General features: G+C 41.6%; 1 protein-coding gene across 3 annotated transcripts in view; it reads right to left on the bottom strand.

Annotated features, from left to right (window-relative positions):
• Positions 1–11,233: 11,233 nt before the first annotated feature.
• FETUB (fetuin B) overlaps positions 11,234–16,747 on the bottom strand; it is an 18,299-nt gene continuing 12,785 nt past the window's right edge. For all 3 annotated transcript variants that reach the window (XM_024124444.2, XM_007116279.3, XM_024124443.2), the window contains 2 exons: positions 12,694–12,777; positions 11,234–11,667 (listed from right to left, as the gene is read on the bottom strand). In XM_024124444.2, the coding sequence (XP_023980212.1) occupies positions 11,293–11,667; positions 12,694–12,777 (459 nt within the window). In that variant the 3' untranslated portion in view covers positions 11,234–11,292. The remainder of the gene's footprint in view (positions 11,668–12,693; positions 12,778–16,747) is intronic.

Raw genomic sequence — 16,747 nt, 5'->3', positions numbered from 1 at the left:
AGCTCCTAGTTGTGTCCCTGATCCGGCCCCTATCTTCCCAGGCACAGGGAGATCCGGGCCCCCACCCCCACACCTGCCACTCAGAGGTCTCACTGTGCTGATTCATCCTGTGTCCTACACGCGTGGCAGAGAGCCTGGAAGGGGACTACTGGTCGTCAGATTGCTAGTGGAATCCTAAATCCCTCCACTCTCATTCTCTGTAACATTTAGGGCCTTGGTTTCTAACACTGTAACAAGTATAAATATCTCTGCTTGTCCTCTTTGGTGCCCCATGGTCTCGCCTCCCTGATTTCAGTGGTTCCACCAAAGGGTATTTCTGGGGTGGTGGTGGAGAAGCAGGACTCCCTCCATAATCTCTATCAAGCCCTCAAATGCACTCCGAATAAGCATATAACCTAAGTGAAAACAGTAGGCTTGCTTTCTTCAAGCCTACAGTCTCTCTTCCAAGGTGATGGCTGCTCCAAAGCCCACAGAGAACTACTGGAACCCCTCTGCTTTTGTTCCGCTTCTCCCTAACACCTTCCTTCCTGATTCCCTACCCACATAGAGGTGGTATGGCTGGCATTCTCCTGGAAGGCCATTACACAGGCCACCGTCCTATTCAAATCCTGCTCATCCTTCAGGATGCAAAGGAAGCCTTCTCCCATCCCATCGTAATAGTTCTTTTATGAGATCACTCCAGGATCTATACCACTCACTTGGTCGCTTGAATATATCCCATCTTATGCAGTTCACATATGTGTGCATGTGAGCTGATTATTATTTCCTTGAGAGCAAGTCCCACAGTTTATTCTAATCTTTCTCTTATAGTACTGAGCCATTGACTGGGCTCTGCATAAGTGTTTACAAGTACTTACAGGCTGATTCATAGTTAAGGACATACTAGTAACAGACATTCATCTGAAGGAAAAAAGAACAGTCAGAGCAGCCCACAAATGAAACAGACAACCCTGCCCAAAGCCAATCCACTGTGCAAAGCAGCAGGCTTAGGGGCTAGAGTCTCAGTTGCCCCTGGTACATCATCTCCCCACTCAGCTCTGCCATGGGCAGCTCCACAGCACTTTGTCCAAGTGGACATCAGCGACCCACAGCAACTGGAAAAGGTAGCCATCCCACCATCCTTTATTGATCAGGTCTAGAGCTTTCCCAGCCACGGGCTCAGCAGCATCGCAGCCTGTGGGATTCACAGCACAGGAACACTGCAGTGGGATCAAAAGGATGAGAAACAGTGCTGCAGTGAGTAACTTCATTTTGTTAAAATGTGAAAACCATTCCTTGCTCTGGGATACCACAGCAGAGAAGTTTATACAGATTTTCTAAAACACACACACACACAATCGATTAAACAAAGTTTTTGTACATTTTTGTTATGCAACTGGGTATGTTCACCTTGACCCCTGGTTCAAATATCAGTCAACACGCTGTAAATGATTAGTGGGTCCTGGGGACAGAAAGTTGAAACATGCCACCAGTGAGTGGGTGAAAGTGTGATCTGCGCAAATCTAGATATTTCTAGTAGGTGGCAGATCCAAAGTGTGTTTTTGAACGTAAGCACTGCCTGCATTGGTATATTAGGTGGAGTCAGAAATAGTTTTCCTCCCTCTGCCAGCCAGAAATCTCCGCCATCAGTCCCTTCTTTGGATTGTGGCACTGAAAGTCCTCAGTAGAATGTAGCTGCATTATTGAAGGGAGGAGACATGTTAAATGGTTAACACCATAAAAGGAAGAGAGTTTAGGTAGAAGAGAAGGATTAAGAGGCTGTCGCTTTGAAGTCAGATCTGAATTTCAACCCTGGGTCTGTTACTCTCTTACTGTGTGATGCTGGGTAAGCTATAAAACTTCTCTGATCCTTAGTTTCCTCGTTTATAAAATAGGGTTTAAAAATCTCTTGGCAGGCTTGTGTGATGATTAAATAAGAAAACATGCATAAAAAGTCACCAATACAATTCTTAGCACAGATCCAGGTGCTAAATAAGTAATGCTATTTTATTATTATAATTAGTGTGACCGGGAAGAAGTTGGGGGCACACTCATGTCATTCCAGTTCTTTGTGACCCTTAAAGTATGCTAAAGAGAATTAGTTCATGTGGAAGAGGATGGTGGTGAGGGTAGAAGTCAAGCCATTCTATGCCCATCACAGAGAAGGGGTTAGAGGGACTAGACCATTGTGGGAGGGGCTCAGCACTGGGGGACAGGGCTGGGATTAAGCTGCTTCCCCCACCCTCACTCCTCCTAAAAAGTCAATATACCTGCAGGGATCCTTCATGCCAGCAGAGCCCAGTGGCATCAGAAAGGACCAGAGGGGGTCAGCCCAGCTTGCATCCCCACTACCAGTGACTTAAATGGCATCTGCCTTCCTCCCCACTCTTCTCTGCGGTGAATCACCCGAGATGCTTTTCAGAATCCTTGCTTCCAGGCCTCCCCCAGAGCAATTAAATCAGGATCTCTGGAAGATGGATCCAGGTGTTGGGAGTTTTTCCAATGTGCAGCCAAGGCTGGGAACTGGTGAGGCTCTAGACAGAACCTGAACGGAGGGAAAGAGTTTGAAGAGAGAAGCAATGGGGACGGGTGTATGGAAAGCAGACCTCACTTCCCAGAGTCACAGGTTGGTTTAGCAAGTGTTAAAATGGGAAGAAACCCATTTCGGATTATATTTGAGATTGAACTTTTAATATTAGTAACACTAGCTTTTAAATATCCAAACAGGACAGCTTCAGTGTAGTTTAGAATGACAGGATTAGTATGGAATCTGGCCAAGGTGTTACTAAGTGGCTCCAACCCACGGTTGGAGGTGGAGAAAGCCATTAATTAGAACAAAACCGTTTTATGTTTCAATAAGCTGAGCTCCTTAATGACGCCTTTCTATTATTGCTACACTGGTCACACCCAATATGGAGCGCCCTGGGTGAGCTAAATGCTGGTGGAGGGAAAGAGATGGGAATGCTGAGCGGATGGGAAAGGGCACTGAGGGTGAGAATCAGCTTTTCCTACATACTGTTGTGCTGAGACCTAGAAGTAGTCACTAGAGCCATGAATTCCCTTCCGCTAGCTTTACTGAACCTGAAAGACAAATACAGTGCTAGTGAGGCGCTGTGTTTCTTGCTAGACCCTGATTGAAATAGGGTCAGAGCCACCACATAATACCCCTACTTAGTCATTTTTCCTTCTTAAAGGTGGCAGATAAGAGTAATAGAGTGTGAATATTGTCTATTGCTCTTAAACAAATTATGCCAAGCCCTATGTGCCTCTTCTGAGAAACAGCTGCCAGGAGAGAGGACAATAGTTACATCTGTACATTCCCTGTTGTATGAGTTTGCTAGGGCTTCCAGAACACAGTACCACAAACTGGGTGACTTAAACAACAGAAGTTAATCTCTCACAATTCTAGAGGCTAGAAGTCCAAGATCAAGGTGTCAGAGAAGTGGTTTCTACTGAGGTCTCTCTCCTTGGCTTGTAGATGGCCATCATCTCTCTGTCCCCACGCCGTCTTCCCTCTGTACTCATCTGTATCCTAATCTCCTCTTCTTATAAGGACACCTGTCATAGTGAATTAGGGCCCACCCTAATGACTTCATTTTAAACTAATTACCTCTTTAAAGACCCTATCTCCAAATACAGTCACATTCTGAGGTACTGGGGGCTAGGACTTCAGTATATGAATTTTGAGGGGACACAATGCAGCCCACAACACCTGTCCAACTTCAAAAGATATGTGTATATGTAAAAGTCTGCAGACATATATGTGCGTGTGTCTATATATTATACATATACATACATAATATTATTTTTTATATTATGTAATTTTTTAAGTGAAAAAATTGGGAAAAAATATAATCTGGGCCCTTAATTTCTCCTCTGGGAAACAACTTTTAAAGGAATCAGAAAGTTCCCCAACTTGGACCGATGTTTGGTTCTCTCCAGGATTAACCACAGGCCACAGGTAAATGTCACTTTCATCTACCCCATTGCTAAGTGAGTCTAACAACTCACTTGGGACTTGGAGACTATTCAGACAGGTTAAAAAAAAAAAAAAACTTCCCCCTTCAAGTTGAAGGTTGTGCAGACAATATCTGACCAATACTTGGTGTTGAAATAATTATGGAATAAGGGGAGAGTGAAACTCTGATGAATCCCAGTCTCTTGATATCCTTCAATTTTCATCTTATTTGATCAAAAGAATCACAGTATGCTTTAGCCCAGTGTAAATAATTAACAGAAACCTCAATTACATAAAGTTGGGAGACCAGAAGCGGGGGCTCTCATGCCCTGTGACAATAGCAGAGCTCAATAGGAAGAAGAGAGACTTCTTTCGTGGCAGCAGCTCAGCCAATGGAAAGCCATGGGCTCTGTTTACTACAGCCCTCCCAACTTCCTTTTCCTCTTTATAAGAGTTTTCCCTCCCTTGTTGTTTGGGGACTTCCCTGTGGCTCACCATGGTTGCAGACCCCAAATTGCAACTCTCTGCTGATCCCAAATAAACCTGTCTTTGCGGTAGAAATATCTGGCAGCCTATTTGTTTCGGGCCAACATTTTGGTGGCCTGTACAGGGACCAGAGAAGACACCCAACAGCTCCAGGGTTGGTGAGCAAACAGGTGTGGTATCCACAATTGAGCCCTTTGTTGCTCATTGCTTTTCCAACCCCGGAGTTTGAAGGTATAGCTTTCTCCTGGATCCGAGCTCACACCCTCTTTGCTTTTGAAGCTCCAGGCTTTATTCAGTATCTATCTGAAGGTTTCCTCTTTCTCTTTAAGGCCTTGTTCTGTATGTGAAATTGGCACTTCTGTCTGATTTCAGATCAGACTGTTTCACTGAAACTGGTTAACCTTCAGCCTATTCCCTTTGGAACAAAGGCTGCTTCTCCTGAAGCTGGATACCCTTTGACTCATTCCTTTGGGAACAGGGGAATTTTTTTCTGAATCAGTGCCGGGTTTTTCAGCCTTTTGCCTATTCCTTTGGAATGGCTGTCTTCTGGAGACTGGCTTTAAAAAGCCTTTGGTCTAGATCCTTCGGGACAAAGCTATCTCCTTAAGACTGGCTGGGATTGGCTTGCAAGCTGTTTGAATTGAGCCATTTGTTCTGTAAGCTATTTGAGCTGTTTGAAAATTGTTCTTTACCCTAGAGGAAAACCTCTAAGAAATGGGCTTCCAGTTATCTAAGTATTTTGAGGGTGCCCTCACTACAGGGACTCCAGATGATTTTATGTCTAAACACCAGGGTCCTTCCTCATGTTCATTTCTACCTAAATAAACAGACTTGACCAAACACAATTTAGAATACCAGTGGCCACCGTGGAGAACTTTTGAAATTCACAAAATTTAATTTCCCTAAAACTGAACTGGTCTTCCCTGGTGGCACAGTGGTTAAGAATCCGCCTGCCAATGCTGGGAACATGGGTTCAAGCTGTGGTACGGGAAGATCCCACATGCCGCGGAGCAACTAAGCCCGTGCACCACAACTACTGAGCCCGCGTGCCACAACTGCTGAAGCCCACAAGCCTAGGGCCCGTGCTCCACAGCAAGAGAAGCCACGACAATGAGAAGCCCTCATATCGCAACAAAGAATAGCCCACACTTGCCTCAACTAGAGAAAGCCTGTGCACAGCAACAAAGACACAATGCAGCCAAAAACAAAAAACACCAAACTGGACTACAATAGGTCAAAAATTTCCAGAACTGAGTGGAATGCTTGCTTCAGTTGGTATTTTGAGGCTTCCCAACTATTATCAGGAGTCTGAAATTACCTCTGCAAAAGATTAACTGAGGCAAGCAAATGACTGAAGGAAGATAAAATGGCTCCTGAAGCCTGAGGCTCTTCTTCCCTGGCTTCTTTGTCTCAGGCTCTGCCTCTGGCACCATCTTCTTCTTTCTTTTCTACGATGCCTATACCTCCACTATACCTTCAAATCCCTCACAATAATTCTTCCACCAAACTTTCCCTTTTCTCGAAACTCTCCCCACTCCCTTTTCCTCTGCACTTGTCAGAACCTATCTTTTTAAAATTAAGACTTCTGAGGATCCAGAGGCTAAGCCCTTAATTTCTTATACTGCCTGGGCTAAAGCTGAAATGCAAGCCATAGTCAAAGACCTTCCAGAAGAATCAGAAGATCTCAATGATCCGCTGAGGAATTTAATATAGTCATTTAAACTTATCATCCTGGTTTCTGTGACTTTTCCCAGCTAGTTCATATGCTCATTGGTGAAGGCCAGGCCCAGCATTGGATGAAAACCGCTAATTAGGAAAGTTCTGAAAGGTCTCTAGAGTTACAACTGGGAATCCAGCCTACTAACTTACTATGTGATCAAGCTCAGGCAATTGCTAGGCGACTTTAGGAAGCAATTCCTAGGGCTTTTCCAAAGCCTGCTGATGGGAACAAAATTCAGGCTTGCACACAAAACTCTGATGAACCTGTTCATGAATATTACGGTAGCCTTCAGATTCTGGTCTTCCTTCAGATGTTGATTCCACCCGGGTAGCCTTTAACTCTATGTTTATTAATGGGCTGAACCAGGACTTTTCCCTTCTAGTAAAAAGGACCAGGATAGAAGGGAAACTATGTCCACTCCAGATTGAGAGAATCTGGCAAACCAGCTCTCTCGTACTCTAGATGAGTCACCTCCAAGGAAGACAGCCAAAATCTTGATCTTCCCACATGTAAGGGTATATCCATTCGGGGCTCATAGAATCCCAGACAGTTTACAAAGGTTCAGAGACTGGTTAATAGGTAAGAAAGCAAGAATAGATGCCTTGGAGTACTAAAGCAGTTCAAATAGTGGGGGTCTCCAGTGAACCTCAAGAGGTTCCTGTCTCTGAACTCATTCCCTTTTGTTTAGGCCTTTTGAGAGATACCCACTCTTTTCTCCTTAGTCCCTCTGCTGTTATTCATTTATTAGGCTGAGACTTCGTAGAGAAGTATCATGCCTGCATGTCTTTGTCCAAAAAAGGGGAAATAATTCTAGAAAATGGACAGTCGTCATCAAAGTTATCCACCAGGTGAATTAAATGATCCTTTGACATCTTTTTTTTGTTCCATCTCTGATAATAGTAGAGCAGATTCTGGAAACACTGATCATTTGTCCCTATTGAATCAGCTACCATTTTCCTTATGGGCACAATCCACAATGTACTTCCCATCAAGATTCAAATAGATCCCTCAAGACCTCTTCCCAGAATTAATACCCTATTTGTAAAGAAGCCCTTCAAGGCATAAAGCCCATAATAGAAGATTACAAGGCTCGTGTTCTCACTGTCCCTTGTACTAGCTCCTGTCATACTCCCATTTTACTAGTGGGAAAAACCTAAGGACCAAGCGTGGAGATTTGTCCAGGACCTCCGAGCAATAAACAGCATTGTTATCCCTCATACCTTACTAACATCCATTCCCACAGGAAGTAAATTTTTTACTGTAATAGATTTATGCAGTGCATTCTTTAGAATTCCAGTTGACAAAGCTGGCCAATAACTTTTTGTCTTTACTTGGGAAGAAAAACAGTTCACCTGGGCAGTAATGCCTCAGGGTTATACTGAGACTCCTTCTTGTTTCTTACAAATCCTGAAGGCTGATCTGGATGATGTAAAGTTCCCTAGGGGTTCTACTTTGTTGCAACAGGTGGATGATTTGCTTCTTTGCTCTCCTTCTCAAGCCTCGTCACAGGAAGACATAATCCACTTGCTAAAGCTTTTAGCCTTAAAGGGACATAAGGTTGCCAAAGAAAAATTGCAGCTTGTCCAAACCCAGGTTTGATATTTAGAGCATCTGATATCAGAACAAGGACTACACCTAGATCCAGATAAGATTTCATAGTGTCCTAAGTCCCCTCAGACCTAAAACTAAGCGCCAACTGCAAGGTTTTCTCAGTCTAGTTGGTTATTACTGAAATTGGATTCCGAATTTCTCTCTTAAGGCCAAACCTCTGTTTTACTCAACAATAACCCAATTCAATTTTATGGGAAGAACTGGATGACAGAGCCTTCAAGGCCTTAAAGAAGAGTTTGATGAACTCTCAGCTGACTTTGGGCATCCCAATTATCAGATTCCCTTTTTCCTTTCTACATACGAAGAGGAAGGGAATGCCTTGGGGTACTCACCAAAACCACAGTGGCCATGATAAACTCGCAGGGTATTATAGCCAGCAACTGGATTCTGTGGCACAGGGATACCCCCTTGCCTTAGAGCTATTATGGCTACTGCCTTTTTGGTTAAGACTACTGAGAAAATCACTGTGGAATCCCCTTTAACCATTTTTGTACCTCATGCAGCAGAAGCCTCCTGAACTCTCATCACACTCAACATTTCTCAGCCAGTCACCTCACCTCTTATGAAGTCCTTTTGTTAATTGTTGCTTACAAAACTCTTTTACGTTGTAATAACCTTAACCTGGCTACTCTTCTCCCCTCTGTCACTGACGAAGTCCCTCGCAACTGCTTAACGCTGACCAACCACCTGACCCCTCTCACGATCTGTAGGAAATTCCATTGGGTAACGCTAATTTCTCATGGTTCAACAATGGGTTGTATTTAAAGGTGACAATGGCAGATATTGTGCTGGGTATACCATTACAAGTCCTTTTGATGGTATTGAGGCAGCATCTTTACCTATGGCTACTTTGGCCCAATAGGCTGAATTATACGCTCTTACACAGGCTAGTCCTTTAGCCAAGGACAAAACTGCCAATATTCATACTAATAGTAGATATGCTTTCAGAGTAGCTCATGATTTTAGAGAGTTGTGGGGAAAATGTGGCTTCCTTACTTCCATGGAAATAAAATTTAAGAATGGCCCCTACATTTGGGAATTATTAAATGAAATACTTTAACCTGCTGCTTTAGCTATTATTAAGATCCCAGGGCATTCTAAACTGGACTCTCTGGAAAGTGAGGGAAATTTACCTTGCTGAGATTTCTGCAAGCAATGCTGCCCTTATAGGGACCAACAGTAGCCAAACCTCTGTCATGGTCCAAAGGGATATTTCCCCAAATGATAATTTAGAAAAACTGGCTAGAGAGGCCCTAAAACTGAGCTCAGAAAAACAAGATTTTCAGCAATTATTGATTTTATAAAAAGAGAAATCTCGAGATATGGGAACATATGTATATGTATAACTGATTCACTTTGTTATAAAGCAGAAACTAACACACCATTGTAAAGCAATTATACTCCAATAAAGATGTTAAAAAAAAAAAAGAGAGAGAGAAAGCTCTGGTTTGGACCAAATAACAACACAGTCCTACAAGAGATTCTAAAATTCCCACTCCTTACCACTGTATGTGCATTAAACCATCGGTCTCTTGACAAAATGAGAGCCTTCATGAACCAATATTGGTGGGAAAACATTAATAAGTTCGAAAAAAGTGCCTACCTCACTTGTCACACTTGTCCAAAGTGTAACCCAGGGAAGCCTGTTTGTATCGTTCCCAGACATTTTAAACTGCCAGATGGACAGTTCAAGGCCTGGCAAATGGATTTCATGCAACTTCTCCATCTAATGGATATAAATATATTTCAGTCATGGTCTGTATGTTTTCACACCAAACTGAAGCCTTCCTTTGCAGACAGACTACTGCCTCTTCTGTAGCTAACGTCCTCCAGGAAAAGATTCTCCCTGTCTGGGGAACTCCTCTCAAACTTCATAATGATCAAGGAACACATTTTATTTGCCAGGTATTTCGACAAATATGTGCTGTTTGGTCACTTTTACAACACTTTCATTGGGCTCACCACCCTCAATCCTCTGGTTTGACAACATCATGAAGACTCAATGGGAAAAATCTGCAGAGGCCCTCCAACTACCCTGACCAAAAGCATTGCTATTGGTCCCGCTAAATCTCAGATCTGCCTATTTTGGAACTCATAAACTCTCACCCTTTGTGATGGTCACAGGACACCCAATGAACTTGGCTCCTGCTCCTTTTGACCCACAACTAATAAAGGAGAACTATTCCAATATTGCAAAGGCCCTAATTGTTTCTATTAAAAATAACCATGTTTTGGTAAACTAATCTTTTCACTGTGTGCCCTCGGGAGAAAAAGACCTTAAGCATCACACCTTGCAACCTGGAGATTTTATCTATTTTGAAAAGACTTCTCCAGAAGAACTCTCCTTCAACCTCATGGAACGGCCTCTATCAGGTACTGCTAGCCAGCTCTTGTGCCACCAAACTCCAAGGAATAGACTCTTGGATTCACGTGACACACCTAAAGAAAGTACCAAACCCTAATTGGACCTGCCCATCATCTGGTGACCTGAAAGTAAAGATTTCCCAGAATTGAAGCAGATGACAGCTGATGAGACAGCTTTCCCAGGATAACCAGAACAGGCCTGTTGTAATCTTGTTGCCAAAATTTTGATTATATAACGCTTCAGATGATCTCCAATGTCTAGGATCTTGATAAAATATGAACTTTAGATAAAAAGGGCCTGAGAGTTCTCCCTCCTACCCCTTCTTGTCATTTAAATGTGACCTTAATAGGTTTCTAATCTTTGTACTTTCCCTTCGATTTGAGACACTACACCCAGGAAAGGTCCTTCCTGACACTGAATGACAAAAAGCCATTGAAACTAGAATACCCGACTCTTGATCAGTGATGCTTTCAGAAAAAGATCTTGATTAAAAGGGGAGAAATGTAAAAAATTAATAAACAGAAACCTCAGTTCATAGAGTTAGAGACCAGAAGGGAGAGCTCTCACCTGTGACAATAGTACAGTCCTATAGGAAGAAGAAAGACGTTTCTTTCCTGGCAAGGACTCAGCCAATGAAAAGCCACGGACTTTTTGTTTAGTATGGCCCTTCCAAATTCCTTTTCCTCTCCATGAAGGCCTTCTCCTTCGCTTGCTGTTTGGGGGCTTGCACGTGGCTCTCCACAGTTGCAGACCCCAAATCACAACCCTCTGCTGATCCTGAATAAACCCAGCTTTGCTGGAGAAATATCTTCTGTCTATTTGTTTTAGGTTAACCTCAGAAAGATGAGGACATTCTTAAGTAAGGCCCTACATCAGAAACAATTAGCTAAAAGTAAGAAGTCATTACAAAGAGAGAGGCAGAAGATATGAGAGGCATCTATCCATGGCATGGGGCCTTGGATGGTTCAGGAGGGATGCAGCCCAGTGTGCAAGTGAACAGTTAAGTCTTATTTCCATTTCCGGGCAACATGATGAGACCAAGAGGAGTCAAAAAGACATACTTTATAACTTTATTAGCCTTCTCTATGTTTGAACTGTTTCTCTGTCCCCCTTTTCCCAACACCTCTCATCTCCTGCAGGGCAGTATGTCCCCCAGAATCCTCTACGTGGTTCTCAAGGTGGGAGAATAAGAGGGTTGTCATTTTGAGCTGGTCCTGGGCACTCAGCAGAGTGTTGTTCTTTTGAGGGGAAAGGCAGGACAACCAGCTTCTCCTCCATAGGCTCCAGGAAGAGGAAGGAGACATCCAGTGGTTCTCCTCGGGGATCTGTGGTTAGATCCAGCTGCACAGGGAAGGCCTCAACAGGGCCCGTTCCCTGGGAACCTTTAGGCTTGTTATCCAAGTCAGGAAGGTACTGGACAGATCCTTTGGGCACAGCTTTGGCGGATGAGTTGGTGGGAGCTGTGTTTTTCTGCTGGGGCTCTTCCACCTTGGAGAGGTCCACAGGTCTCTGGTTAACAGTAGAGTTTTCACCTCTAGGGGTGGGAGCCTGAAATAAGAATGCTTTCAAATAAGGGAATGTCCTCCAAGAAAATCTCTGCCATGCCTGGTACTAGGTTACGCTGTTCTGTGCCTTTCTGATGGAATTTTCAAAGGGAGACTAGCTAGATGGGCCTCTGATTAAAGGGCTTAAAGGAAATTCCCTGGCATCTAGTAGTTAAGACTCCAGGCTTTCACTGCCATGGGCTGGGGTCCAACCCTTCGTTGGGGACCTAAGATCCCACAAGCCGCATGGCCAAAAAAAATTTTAAATAAATAAATGGTTAAAAAGCAAAACAGATAAGGGCCAGGGGGAACCAAACCTTTAGAAGCTTGACTGTAGGCTTCACAAATTTCAGAGCTGAGCAATGATCCAGAGAGGTAAGATGGCTTGTTCAAAGTCCCTAGTAAGGTGTCTCCCCACTCCTAGTAGTGGCAGAAGAAGCCACCTTTATTGATTGTTTATTCTGTGCCAGGCCCAGGGCAGTGCCCTTCAACCAGATCCTCTGACCTGTTTCTCATGGGGATCTGAAGGAGATAGGTATTGCAATCCAGTTCTATAGATGAGGCAACCAAGACTCAGAGAGGTAGGAAATTGTCCATATTCACACAACTTGTAGGTGGCAGAACAGGACTGGAACCCAGGTGGCCTGTCTCAACTACCCTCTCAACTACAGCAGGCTGCTTTATGGTAAGTGCTCAATAAATACTTCTGAAAAAGAATTCAGTATTTCCATGGAAACAACTTCTACCTATGGTTCAGGGTAAGAATCTTTGGGACACTGAATTTAATATCTCAGAGGCCTGAGCCACTCAAGCTACAGGGGTCTTACTTATGCGATAGGGACCATGTTGTAACTAAAAGAAAGGGTGACAGGTCTTTCTTTTAGCTACCCTGTGAATGTGGCCTTAGGACACTCTGAATAAAGTGGTGATCATGGATTTTAGGAAAATAAAAGGAGATGGTAGGGTAGGGGCAACTAAAATAATCTGCTCTTTTATTCACAGAAAGACAAACAATTAGACTAAAAAATACCTGTGATTTAAAGAAGTCACAAGTCACGGAGACCGACTTTTCTGAGTCTTGTTCACGAAGAGAACCGTGGCAAATACCAACAGGCTAAAAACAGGAAAATACAATGTCACATGTGTATTACAATTATCAATGATCATAAATGGAAATCAACTTGCTTTCTGATTACATAGACACACAGCCAATCAACACTTTCATGCTCCTACCATGTAACAGGTAGGCTCTGAGCCAATTCTTTAGCTCATCCCTACCAAGTAATCACCCAAACTAGGCTAAATTACCTCCGATGAGAGAAACTCAGGACTTCTTGAGGAAAAAACTCTATTAGAAAATTCTTTGTATTGAGCAGAAATCTGTGTCTATAGAACAGACACAGAAATCTGGGTCTATCTCTTGGCCCCACTCCTACCCTTGGGTCAACTAGAAAACTTGTTTTCATCTCTCATATAGCAGCTCTTTATGTATGTTCCACCTGAGTTTTTGCTTCTCAGACAAGACTACTCTCATCTCCTTAAACTTTTCTTTATTTAAAAATAAAATAAGTTTGTTTTCTTATTAGAAATGTAATAAACAGTTATTTAGAATGTGGATAAACAAATAGAAAATAAAAAGACGTGTAACTACATGAAAGGTACCCGTTTCCTGCAGTGATTTGATTTTTTTTCTTCTAACATTTCTTCCTATGCATATATAATTTTTCTTCTAGAAAAATAGAATTATACTCTTCATAATTTTTTTTTTTTTTTTTTTTTTTGCGGTACGCGGGCCCCTCACTGTGCAGCCTCTCCCACTGCGGAGCACAGGCTCCGGACGCGCAGGCTCAGCGGCCATGGCTCACGGGCCCAGCTGCTCCGCGGCATGTGGGATCTTCCCAGACCGGGGCACGAACCGCGTCCCCTGCATCGGCAGGCGGACTCTCAACCACTGCGCCACCAGGGAAGCCCCTCTTCATAATATTTTATAACTCTCTTTTGTCACTTAACAATATATAGTGAAAATCCGTCTATGACACTGAATAGTTTTCTATGATTTTCTTTATAATGGCTACCTAATATTCCTCTGTGTTATTTAACAAGTTCTCTTTTGTTAGAAGCTGGATTGAATCTAATTTTTTATGTTTAAACATTGAAGCTATATCTTTTCATACATCCTTAGGGTAAATTCCTAGAAGAGAAATTTTAGAGTCATAGAGTATGCATTTTTTTCAAGTGTAAACAGAGGGCCAGTGTAGACCAAGAGAAAATTACAACTGCAGGTCCAGTTATGTAAAAGACTTTAAACTCTTTTCTCTAATCCTCTCTCATTCTTCCTGGAACTTGGAAGAGCCACAGTTAAATAAATGATTGCAGGAGGGGGAGAAAGAGTGAAAGAACAGACCTTGACTCCTTCTTCACAGCAGGTTCTAAGCTCTAGGTCAGGCTTGAGCTACAGGGAGGAAAAAGCTTTGAATTGGATATGAGATAGAAGTTTTGATTCAGAATTGACTGAAAGGAATTTTTAATACCTGAAAGTGAATCTTAATAATCTAAGTGAAATTGTTCTTATTACTGAATATAACCAGAAAGCTATGTGACCTGCCCAAGATGGCATTGAGAAGTGAGAAAGGGAGATTCTACAGAAGGTGATGAAGACATTTTCCCAATTGTTCCTTAATATTCAATTGACTGGTTATGAAAGACTTTTGAGAGACATAGTTCAGGTTCAAAGACACACATGGGTTGAAAATTAAAAGATGGAAAAAAATTTACAACACAAACAGTAACAAAAAAGAGCTGGGAATGGCTATACAAATATCAGACAAAATTTACTTTAAGACAAAAATTGTTACTAGAGACAAGGAAAAACATTTTATAATGATAAAAGGCTCAATTTATTAGAAAGACACAACAACTATAAATATAATGCCCCTAATAATAGAGCCCCAAGGTACGTAAGAAAAACCTGACAGAATTCAAGGAAGACATAGATAATTCAACAATAATAGTTGGAAACCTCATTTTCAATAATGGATAAAATAAGTATGCAGAACATCAACAAAGAAACAGAAGTCTTGAACAACACTATAAACAAATTAAACCTAATAGACAATTACAGAATGCTTTACCTAACAACAGCAGAATACACATTCTTCTCAAGTGTACATGGAACTTTCTCTAGGATACACCTTATGTTAAACCATAAAACAAGCTTCAATACATTTAAAAGAATTGAGATCACACAGAGTACATTCCCCAACCACAATGGGATGAAATTAGACATGAATAACAGAAGGAAATTGGAATTTTCACAAATATGTGGACATTAAATAACACTCTTAAATAACCAATTGGCCAAAGAAGAAATCACAACATGAAGAGGAGGGAAAATTTCCCAATTCATTCTATGAAGCCAATATTAAACTCATATGAAAATCAGGCAGATATGACACAGAAAAACTACAGACCAATGTCTCTTATAAATATGAGATTAAAAATCTTTAAAAGAAAAAAACAACCACTGGAGAACTGAATTCAGGACTTCCCTGGTGGCGCAGTGGTTAAGAATCCACCTGCCAGTGCAGGGGACATGGGCTCGAGCCCTGGTCTGGGAAGATCCCACATGCTACAGAGCAACTAAGCCCGTGTACCACAACTACTGAGCCTGCGCTCTAGAGCCCACGAGCCACAACTACTGAAGCCTGCATGCCTAGAGCCCATGCTTCACAACAAGAGAAGCCACCACAATGAGAAGCCCGTGTACCGCAACGAAGAGTATCCCCCGCTCGCTGCAGCTAGAGAAAGCCCACAGCAACAAAGACCCAACACAACCAAAAATAAATAAACAAATTTTTTAAAAACTCTGAATTCAGAAACATATAAAAGGGGTTATACAACATGATCAACTGTGATTCATCCCCAAAGCACAAGTCTGTTTTAATATAAAAAAATCATTGTTATGTACAATACTAATAGATTAAAGGAGAAAAAGAAAACCAAACAATTATCTCATTAACACAGAAAAGGCGTGAGACAAACTAACGCTGTTTTTTGATAAAAGCATTCAACAAACTAGTAGGATTAGACAGGAACTTTCTCAACTTGATAAAAAAGCTGCTATAAAAAGCCTACAGTTACCATCATATTAAATGATGAAATACTGAATGCTTTCCTCCTAAAATCAGGAATAAGATAAGGATGTCTGCTCTCCCCATCTCTATTCAGCATTGTACTGGAAGTTCTAGTCAAGAAAATTAGGTAAGAATTAAAAGTCATTTAGATTGGAAAGGAAGAACTAAAACTATTTGTAGAAGACATGATCTTGTATACAGAAAATCCTAAGGACTCTACCAGAAAACTATGAGAACTATAAAAACGAGTTCAACAAGGTTACAGGTTACAAGATCAAAATACAAAAATCAATTATACTTCTATATATTTGCAATGAACAATCCAAAAATAAAATTGAGAAGACAAATACATTATATCAGCATAAAAGAGGATACAATACCTAGCTATACAAAAAAGTGAAAGTTTTGGACACTGAAGACTACAAAACATTGTTGAAAGAAATTAAATAAGTCCTAAACAAATGAAAAGACATCCCATATTCATGGGCTGGAAGAATTACTATTTTTAAGATGACAGTACTTACTATATACATTGGTCTACAGATTCAATGAAATCCCTATCAGATTTCCTGCTTTTTAAAGATAGAAACCGACAAGCTGATTCTAAAGTTGATTTATTATGAAAATGCAAAGAATCCAAAATACCCAAAACAATCTTAAATAGGAAAAACAAAATAGGAGGGCTCAGACTTCTCAATTCAAAATTTACTACAAAACTATAATATTGGAGATAGTGTGGTACTGGTATAAGAATAGATATGCAGATCGATGGAATAAAATTGAAGGTACAAAAATAAACCCTTACAGAGAGAGCAGACAGCAGAAGCAAGAAGAACTACAATCTTGCAGCCTGTGGAACAAAAACCACATTCACAGAAAGATAGACAAGATGAAAAGGCAGAGGGCTATGTACCAGATGAAGGAACAAGATAAAACCCCAGAAAAACAACT

Source organism: Physeter macrocephalus, chromosome 1 (assembly GCF_002837175.3).
Source record: "Physeter macrocephalus isolate SW-GA chromosome 1, ASM283717v5, whole genome shotgun sequence".
NCBI lineage: Eukaryota > Metazoa > Chordata > Mammalia > Artiodactyla > Physeteridae > Physeter > Physeter macrocephalus.
This window is presented reverse-complemented; position numbering and strand designations above follow the sequence as displayed.